General features: G+C 49.4%; 1 protein-coding gene across 1 annotated transcript; it reads left to right on the top strand.

The window, feature by feature from the left end:
- Nucleotides 1–6,318: 6,318 nt before the first annotated feature.
- Sox11 (SRY-box transcription factor 11) lies at nt 6,319–7,737 on the top strand. Its single transcript, XM_051153570.1, has one exon. It carries the CDS (start codon nt 6,384–6,386, stop codon nt 7,569–7,571), a length of 1,188 nt encoding a protein of 395 aa, XP_051009527.1. The 5' UTR covers nt 6,319–6,383; the 3' UTR covers nt 7,572–7,737.
- Nucleotides 7,738–10,346: the final 2,609 nt, after the last annotated feature.

Genomic DNA, 10,346 nt, shown 5'->3' with positions numbered 1-10,346 from the left:
TTAAAACGGGCACTACCAAAGATGCAGGGAATGTGACCAAAATAATGCTCCCAGTCTTACAATTCGATTGGAATATTTTTCCTAGTGTAAAAAGTATAAGATACCAAAGACAGGAAATTGGGGCCATCAAGATGGCTCAACAGGTAAAGGCATTTGCTGCTAAGTCTGAGAACCTGAGGCCAAGCCCCAGGAGGAGAGACCAGACTTCCAAAAGTTATCCTTTGGCATGTGCACCCACACACAAAACAAATAAATGTAAGAAAATAAAAGGTCTTATTAGACCCATAGACTTTATTGAACAGCAATGAAGACAGAGGTGACCTTGGAAGTCACTCCTGAAGGTCTCCTGCCCCACTCCTGTCACTCCCTCCCTCTGCACAAAGTAGCCTAAGGTAACAGATTGGTGCCTTTGCTGTCTTCCCTCCCCCTTGTCACCCAGGCAGCAAATGCTTTCGTCTAACCATGGTATACCATTGTGTAGCTTCCCCCTCATAAGAAGAAGTGCGTTGTCTCTACAAGTAAGCCAAAGACCCCAGGCCCAGTACAAGGGCAATTCTTTCAACTATCCTTGCCTCAATTTGGTCTTCTTCACCCACAATGACACATTTACTAGCTGCTAAGAACACAGATCTTTTGCTGGCTGAGGAGTGACTGAGTGAACACACTTGAATACAATTCAGATCTAAAGAAATGTGCTCTAGTGAACTTCAGTCTATGCCTTCAAAGCTGTTTCTGTGTAAGTTACACTTACGCACACCCAGGCCACTCTCACACACAACAATTATAAACACCCATGATTACCATGCACACTTGCAACCACGTTCAAAAGTACGTATGTTTTCTTTCACACACAAGGCAAAAACACTGCTAAAAAATGAAAACAGTCCCCAAGCTTTCCTCAGTCCTGGGAGGGGACCAGCCCTCTCTGTTCCCTTATAGACTCTGACTCTGAGGTCTGCCTAGCTTGCCTCTCTTGTCCCCATGGTAGGATCAGCATAATATGCAGGGGCCCTCTCCCCTCCCCACCACTTTATCCCAGAAGGCATCCTTTGGGAGTATCCTGGGCCTTGAGAAAATTTCAGTGACTTAGAGAGTAGTCTCACTATGAAGTACTATATTCAGCAATGTCACCACACAAGACACCCACATTTAGGAGACAGTTCTACTACGTAGCTTCTTACATGTTAAATCACCCCCTTCCCCAGGTAGACAGTAAAAGTCTCTCCCCGGTCTATGGTATTTATGCAGACATATCCAACACACACACACACACACACACACACACACACACACACACACACAGTGTTTATAGTAGATCTACTCATCACAGCCAATCTTGGGAGCATTCAGGATGTCCTGAGGCATTCCCACATCCAGACAGCAGAGCACTACTGGGTCTAAAAATGCACCAGAGCTTGGAAACATCAGGACCTTATTGCAGCTTGCAGAGTGGAAGGAGCCAGCCTGAAAATGCTGTGTGCTGTGCAGTTCCCATACATGAAATCCATGGAATGGTGCGTGTGTGGAGTAGCATCAGGGTATGCTGGAGGATTTTCACCTGAAGTCTCTTAGTAACAAGATAATGGTGGTAGTGTAATGATACATGCTGAGTCCCCGACTTTACCAGCATGGGGGAACGTAACTCGCATCGAGTGTGGACACACAGCTGTGAAAGTTGAATACTGGTTCACAGACCACTAAGATGAAGGATACGCTAGGAGAGCTTGTGTAGGCATGAGGACAGAAGTTACATTGTAACCTTGTGTCATTCCCGTTCAATTTTGTTATGAACCTAATATTGCTTTCTACAAACAAAATTATTTTTAAAAGAAACAAGAATACCTAATTTATATTAATAATAAAAAAGGTAACTCACATCATTCAGAAATAGGAAATGTGTAGAATGTTTTGGCTTATTATTTAAAAGCTAAAGGATTCAGGATAAGATCTTGTGGGGGGGAAAAGACAGTGGAGCTAGTTTTCAGTACAAAGCAATCTGCTTCAGGGGGCTCAGGTCTCATCCTATACAGTACTAAACTTCTCACTAGAGAAATGAAACATTTCTCACCCTTTGCTGGTATCTCATTAATGTCACAGTTCTCTGAAGCCATGTTTAAAGCCATGGATGGCAATGGAGTGGGCTAGAAGAATAGAATAGAATCTGCTTGAATCGCACAAAACGAGGCATGATTCAATCAGTGGCCCTTTGGTTTCCTGTGTAAATATGTTCCTGGTCATGAGGAGAACATATATGTTACTTTTGAAGCTCCAGGCCAGTGCTGCACTATCCCGCTGCTCATACTTTTGTGGATCATGGTGTTGGGTGAAATAATGTGGAGAATAAAAGAATGTAAAATCAATGTGAAGATTCTTCTAGGAATTCAAGTGTGTCCTGATGAAACAATGATTGTATACCAGGTCATCATCAGTGTGTGTGTGTGTGTGTGTGTGTGTGTGTGTGTGTGTGAGAGAGAGAGAGAGAGAGAGAGAGAGAGAGAGAGAGAGAGAGAGAGAGAGAGAGAGAGAGAGAGAGAGAGCAAGGGAGAGCGAGGCGCACGTCTCATATGTGTGTGTATAAAAATGTGTGTGCCTGTATGTGCATGCCTGTGTGTATGCAGAGAGCAGAGTAGAGAGACTTATATTTAAAGTTGTCATTCAGCCAGATCTTACATCCACAGCACAATCCTGTCAGAAGCCTCAGCATTTCAGCATGTGGAGACAGGAATATTTATTTGGTGAAGCGGCCACAGTGGCTGCTCCTCTTCGTTTTGTCCACAATGTGTGCACACACTCATCAGTGCTTTTGTGAGTTTGTGTTGCACCGAAGGTAGGGTGAGTCCAATCTGTGCCCACTGACACCTTGAGGGACGTTTGTGATGACCTGGCATACCTCTGAGGCACAGCCACAGCAGAACATCTTGTTTAGGGAGAAAAGATGAAGGAAAAAAGAGGATCAATGCACGGGATTGTTTCGTTTTAAGAGGCTGAGAAGGGGAGGTGGTGTATTGCTTCCAGCAGTTAAATGAGTCAACTGTTCAACCAGGAAAAATTTCAAGATTCATTCGTAGAGTCAATTGTTCTTTTTAGGGGGAAAAAAGGGATATTTTATATTTATTCTGCCATGCTATAATTTTTAAATGAGGTTGTAAAATATCATTTTATATGTCAGTATTTTATGAAAGTATGCTGAATGAAAAAGATAACAGTTATAATTATAAAAACAGAGCTATGGGGACCCCAGACAAGTGTGACCATTAAGACTCTAAGGGTTAATTCTGTATTCAGCAATGTTTATCCCTAACAGGAAAATCACATAGTTCAGCCATGGGCAATGAAAGGAAGTGTATACTGGATGTAAAATGGTACCTGGTGGACCTAGCCCTGATTTACACTTGGTCATACAAAAAACAACAGAAACATTTTCATTTTACCAAATTAAACTGAAAAGATTAAAAACCACTGAAAATTAACTGTTCCTTCGACAGTACCCCTTTAAGTAGTTGATTCTTGCTTATGTTATTAAATCTGATTTTTCTTTTAGAAACACCTGTACTGCTCCTGTAAGCACACACTTAGATTTTCTCTTAGGAAACCAAAGAAAGATGTATACAAGATAATTAGAAGAAGAAAGAGGCTTACAAATTATTTTTCTAATCTTTTTCTTTTCTTCCCAGTCCTTGAATAGCTAGGGAATCAGGACATCAAAAATGTGAGTGGATCCTTGTTACAAAATATCAATCTAATTAATATTTTGTGAAAGCCTTCCTGATCTGGATGACAGCTCTCTTGCCCCACCCCCACCCCACCCCCCTTTGCCTTGCACCTGCAGCAGGCTTCCCTACCCCCAATCCCTGCCACTGTTTACTCAAGGAGGCAGCAAGCTTCTCACAGTAAAACGCAGCCTCCTTGTTTGGGATCCATCTTCTCCCACAAATGACCCTCTAGTCTTTGAACACAAGTTCTGTGTGTTTTCACCTGGCATTCCCCTCCCCAGAGCAACTACAGCCTTCTAAGAACACACACCGAACACAACGGCTCTGCCCTCCTCTCCTGGGCTCATCCTCTTCTGAAGCTGTGCACGACCTCATACCAGGAAGGTGACAAATAGGTGCAGAATTTAAACTGCCAAAGATTTTCCAAACATGTTTTCTGTTCGAGTATAAAACGGCAAGTGGTCACAAGTGGAGGCTGAAGCAGGTGGAATGCTTTCAGTTCAAGACCAGCCTAGGGTGTGTAAGAACCTGTCTCCAAACAAAACAAATCAGCAACAACAAAAACAGGCCAGAGAGGGATGGGGAGGGTAAAGTTGTGATAATAATAATAATAATAATAATAATAATAATAATAATAATAATAATGGTGGTGATGATGATGATGGTTGATGCCCCCAAGTTTCAGAACAGCAAGCTGAAATGAGATACCTCCCCTGAACCTAGAGTGTAGATTTCGCTGGTGATAGGGACCAGCCCTACTCCATCCTCCCCTGATGTCCCCCATCGCTGGGAAACGCAAGCAGCTAAGAGAAAAGCAAGACAATGTCTGCCTTGCCCTGAAAGATAGATTTCCGCACACAACCTGGGTTTTCTACACCTCCAGACACCGGGTTAACCAGAATGGCTGTAAATTCTTAAGGTTCTAGTGGTCTGAAACATTAAAATAAAACGCTGACGTTGTCAAGCCTGAGGTTAGCGTCAATATTACGTGTACTTGGGACGGTGCTTTTCTTTATGGTGAATACTAGAAGGGCGAAATACATTTTTTTTTTTTAATAAAATGATCTGTGAATACCTGGCACCAATATGTGTCCTGGGTAGGGGTGTGTGGGAGATGAGGAGTATAGTGGCCTGTGCAGTACACCAAGCTGAAAGGAAGTGTGCTTAGGTAATTCCACTAGTCCCGGGCGGCCGATTTCTCGGGTGAGCGACTCTGGGTGGGGTGAGGGGCTGTACATCTTAAGAATCAGCCCCCAGGGCACAGGGTGGGTGAGTGGGTATGAGGAAGACAAGGTGAGCAGCCACGTTAAACAGAAAGCAGAAAAGCTTCTTTTCATTGTCCTCAGAAGAGCTATAGGTGGGTAAGAGACAACACAAAGAAAATCGAGTTTCCAAGGAGCCCAGCAAAGCAAGAAGGCTGGGGCCGCCGCTCCAGCGGCAGCCTTCGCAGGCAAATAAGAAATATCTTTGCTTTAAACGCGAGTACACCTCATTTTAGCTTTGGTGTGTACCGTTGGGTTAAAATAGCAAATGACCCAGAAGGTGCGTGCTGGGAAGCAGAAGCCAGGATTTCAGGACGGAGCTGCAGGGGAGGAAAGCGTGGGTGATGGACAGAGTAGGCGGGACGCGGGGGAGGGGGAGGTGTGTGGAGTAGAGAGTTGGGGGAGGGGCAGCGAGCGGCGGTGCTGAGTCCCGGGCCCCTTGGCCCGTCCCGCCTGAGGCCCCGAACTCCTTTTGGAACCTGCTCCGGAGCCGCCTGGGCACGGCGGTCTTCGAAGACCGTTACTCCGGGCGAACCAGGGACGGCGCGGGATCCAGGACGGAAAATGGGAAGGGGGAGGGACGGGACAAAACCCCGCGGGGGGAAGGGAGGGCTCGGCTGCCCGGCCCAGAAAGGGGGAGAAAGGGAACCCGAGGATGAGCCCACGTGCGCGGCGCCGCGCGGTGTCGAAGCGCCACCTTCCGCCGGACAGAGACGCAGCGCGATCGCGCGCGGGTTTAGGGCGCGACCCGGCCCGCACAAGCAAGCGGCACCCACTCGCGGTGTGCCACGGTGGGTGCATCTGCACCGGGGCTCAGTCCCTTGTCCGCGTCCTTGGGTCCGCACTCGCTTCTCCCGCTCCGTTCAGAGTCCGCCCCAGGGAGACTCGCAGCTGTGCGCACTCGCGGATTTCTTTTGAAAAAATAACATATTTCTAGACCCCCCCCCCCATCTTTGCAAACTGGCCCAGGGGCGGGGCTATGGGTGGGGTCTGGGGTTAATAACGGGAGATGGGCGGAGTCGGGACTAGCCATTGGCTGCTGGGAGTAGTGATGTCATCCATATGACACCCTGATAACGAGTTGAGAGAGAGCCCTCAACTTTTTGCAGAAGAAGCGCGCGCGCCTGGGAGTGCTCGGGGTCCGGCGCTTGCGGCGGCTGCCAGGAGCGGGAGAGCTAGAAATCAAGCGAGTGAGAGAGAGAAGGAGAGCGCGGGTCCCGGGCCGCCGCCGCCTCCTCTCCGGTCGCCGCCGCAGCCTCCGCCGCAGCAAGGAACGGGGCCGGGGGGGAGGGGGGCAGCCGCGGACGCGCGCGGCCGAGGACTTTGCAACTCTGCCGGAGAAGGTGGAGGGGCGGGAGGGGGAGGGGCGCCCGCGCAGAAGACCCAGCGCCCAGCCCCGCCGCGGACCATGGTGCAGCAGGCCGAGAGCTCGGAAGCCGAGAGCAACCTGCCCCGGGACGCGCTGGACACCGAGGAGGGCGAGTTCATGGCGTGCAGCCCGGTGGCCCTGGACGAGAGCGACCCGGACTGGTGCAAGACGGCGTCGGGCCACATCAAGCGGCCCATGAATGCCTTCATGGTGTGGTCCAAGATCGAGCGCAGGAAGATTATGGAGCAGTCGCCCGATATGCACAACGCCGAGATCTCCAAAAGGCTGGGCAAGCGCTGGAAGATGCTGAAGGACAGCGAGAAGATCCCGTTCATCCGGGAGGCGGAGCGCCTGCGCCTCAAGCACATGGCCGATTATCCCGACTACAAGTACCGGCCGCGCAAAAAGCCCAAGACGGACCCAGCGGCCAAGCCAAGCGCGGGCCAGAGCCCCGACAAGAGTGCGGCGGGCGCCAAGGCGTCCAAGGGCCCGGGCAAGAAGTGCGCGAAGCTTAAGGCTCCTGCGGGCAAGGCGGGCGCGGGCAAAGCGGCGCAGCCCGGGGACTGTGGCGCGGGCAAGGCGGCCAAGTGTGTCTTCCTGGACGACGACGACGAAGACGACGACGAGGACGACGAGCTGCAGCTGCGGCCCAAAGCGGATGCGGACGACGACGACGACGAGCCCGCGCACTCGCACCTGCTGCCGCCGCCGGCGCAGCAGCAGCCCCCGCAGCTGCTGAGGCGCTACAGTGTGGCCAAGGTGCCCGCCAGCCCCACGCTCAGCAGCGCGGCCGAGTCCCCAGAGGGCGCGAGCCTGTACGACGAGGTGCGCGCGGGCGGGCGGCTGTACTACAGCTTCAAGAACATCACCAAGCAGCAGCCTCCGCCCGCGCCTCCCACGCTGTCGCCTGCGTCCTCGCGCTGCGTGTCCACCTCCTCATCCAGCGGCAGCAGCAGCGGCAGCGGCGCCGAGGACGCCGACGACCTCATGTTCGACCTGAGCTTGAATTTCTCCCAGGGCGCGCACAGCGCCTGCGAGCAGCCACTGGGCGCGGGCGCGGCGGGGAACCTGTCCCTGTCGCTGGTGGATAAGGACCTGGATTCCTTCAGCGAGGGCAGCCTGGGCTCCCACTTCGAGTTCCCCGACTACTGCACGCCGGAGCTGAGCGAGATGATCGCAGGGGACTGGCTGGAGGCGAACTTCTCCGACCTGGTGTTCACGTATTGAGGGGTGCAGGGCTCCTCGGGAGGCAGTCGTGGCAGTCAGGATAAAGAGGATGGTGGGGGGAGGGGGAGAAGATGCTCATGGTCAGAGATTTGGCGCAAAGAAATTGGAAACAGTGATGAGATGTTGGTGGAGTTAAAGTGAAATGAGTAGTTTTAAACAGATTTTTCCAGGTTTAAAATTTTTTTTTGATTTTTTTTGTTGTTGTTGTTTTTTGGTCTCCCCACTCTTCCCTTCCTTTATCGTGTCTCAAGGTAGTTGCACACCTAGTCTGAAGTTGTGATTTCCCCACCCCTAAAAACGTGTTTTGTAATTTCTATTTTTTTTTTTTCCTGAAATTCGCGATTGCAACAAAGGCGGAGGGGACCGGGCGGGGGAGGGGTGGAGGCCCGCTCCGGAAGGCGCTGTTTGAAGCTTGTGGCTCTTTGAAGTCTGAAAGACGTCGGCAGAGGACCCTTTTGACGGCACAACTGTTACTCTAGGGAGTTGATTTTTTTTTTTTTTTTTCTTAAGAGATCTAAAAAAAAAAGAAGAAGAAGAACTGGTGATTTAAAAAAGAAAAACACAAAAAGGGACCATTGCAACCTTTTTATTTTATTTTACTTTTTTGGAGGGAGAAAGCTGATGTCTTCTATGCATCCGATTTCTTAAACTGCAGGGAGCTTGAAAAAATGCAGTCTGTACAAACGCTTACAAAAATCCTAACTGTGAACTGACTTAAGACCAGAGTTTACTTTTCAGATCAAATTGTTTATGGTTTTACAAATGTGATTTCTACTTGGCAACCTTTTTTTGGTAACTCGTTCCCTTATACCTCCTTGATTGAATACCTTACAGCCTAGACCTCAGTACAAAAAGGTATTGAAACATTTTTGATACATAACAGACCTCAATCTTTTTTAAAAATTAATATATTTTCAGGCGTATTTTTGTACAGTGAAAAGGGAACAATCTTGCTGTGTTTTTTCAGTAAGACTTTCAGGCACTTCTTCCCTTTTGATTTCTTTTTTCTTTTTTTTTAAATTTTCCTTTTTTTTAATTTTTTTTTTGTTTGTTTTTTGTTTTTTTTTAGCATGCAAATATGTTGGTACGTTATGTCCTGGTTTAAAAGGATTAAAATTTTAAAAGTAATCCTTGCATCTAAAGGCCTTGTGGTTTAAAAAAAAAAAACAAAACTTTTTTTGTACAGCTATAGTAGAGATTTGTTCAATATTTGTAGGTAAAGATTTATTGAAAATGGTGACATAGACCTCAGAGCTGTTCTTAGTTTAAGACTGTATGTACTGTACCATAGTAGGACCTATATATCTCATGGCTGTGATGTGTGGACGGGGCCCCAGACAGAAGGTTTGAAACTGGATACTCGATTTTTAGCAAAAAGAAAAAGGAAAGGCACATAGTTTAAATTTTTTTCTCATTTTGTGCAATATAATCTAAATAAACAGACCATTGCATATTTAGTAGCAAATGGTGGCTAGGCAGACTCAACACACTGTCAACATCACCGCCCGGGTTTTTGTTTTGTGTGTGTGCTGAAGTCTGTGTCGTGATTTTAATAAATCAGCAGGATGTGATAGAAGCTCGCACGGCCCATAGTCTCTCTAAGTACACCCGGGGCCGCGTGGTCACGGAGCAGCTCACGGCGGGGCGGACGCGGGTGAGGGCGGATTTCTCTTTTGGGACCTTAGGCTGCGGTGTAGGTGGCGGGCCAGTGTCCTCCCTTCTCACCCCGCCCTGCGTCTCCACCCCCGCCGTGGGCTGCGCGCGGATCTTTACCTTGCCGGTCCTGGAATGGTGTCGGTTCACAGGGCTAGGACTCTGCTTCTGGCTTTGGCCTTTTTTTTTTTTTTTTTTAAATCTTTTCCCCCACGGGCTGCATCGATGCGCGCGCTCTCGGGCGATAGGAGTGGAGAGGGCCGCGCCCTTCAGGGTTTTCCACGCGGGTGGGGCACGAGGAAAGCAAATGAGCCTGGTGCCGCCTCCATGGTGGGCGGCTCGTGGCTTTGGCGTCTTGATGGAGCATCTGTCTCCCGGGGCTGGGTCCAGCTCTCCCCTCCCCCCGCCACCCCTGTCCCCGTGGGGTCCCGCGCGCAAGCTCAACTCCCTGGGGCCGCGTGACCAAGGAGCCGTTCCGTGGCGAACTGAAACTCGGTGCCTAACAGCCCGACTCTAGACCCACAGAAACCGTTACCGCGCGGGCGCTGGCCGCGGCGGGCACTTGGCCAGCAGGGATCCAGCTCAGGGCCCCACGCGAGACAGGCGCTGCAGAACTCGCCTCCACGGAGCGGCGCGATCGGGTGGGGGTGGGGCTGACTTGGCTTTTCCGCGCTCCCCTCCCCCACGGCGGGCTGGAGTGGGCCACGCGGGGACCTTTAAGCCGCGAATAATCCCACCAGCGGTTTACCGGGTACAGTTTCTGAAGCCTATGAAAAAGGCATTCTGCTTTGAGATCCTTACATTTGCATGTGTTTCCTGTTTTCCAGCGGGCGTTTTCCGTGGTGAGGGAAGAACTTTTAAATAAATTAGAAAGGTGTGAGGATTTGGCCTCAAAATGGAAACATAGCTGTGATTTGTATTTTAAAATTGTGGCCGAGTTTCTTGGTAGGAAAATAAGAGACAGTCCTTGGTTGGAGATCATTAAAAAAAAATTTTTTTTAATCCCTATTAGAACTCAGGACAGGCGCTTGAATGCGCTTTTAACAATATTTAAAGCAGTTTAGACGAACGCATTGTGAAGACCATTCCCAATGAACTCTTTATTGAATGTCTAATACACAA

The sequence above is a fragment of the Acomys russatus genome, chromosome 1 (genome assembly GCF_903995435.1).
Source record: "Acomys russatus chromosome 1, mAcoRus1.1, whole genome shotgun sequence".
Lineage (NCBI taxonomy): Eukaryota > Metazoa > Chordata > Mammalia > Rodentia > Muridae > Acomys > Acomys russatus.
The sequence above is the reverse complement of the archived record's forward strand: the minus strand, read 5'-3'. Positions and strand labels throughout refer to the sequence as shown.

Coding starts and splice junctions, on each gene's coding strand:
- Sox11 (XM_051153570.1), top strand. CDS start 6,384: ATGGTGCAGCAGGCCGAGAGCTCGGAAGCCGAGAGCAACCTGCCCCGG.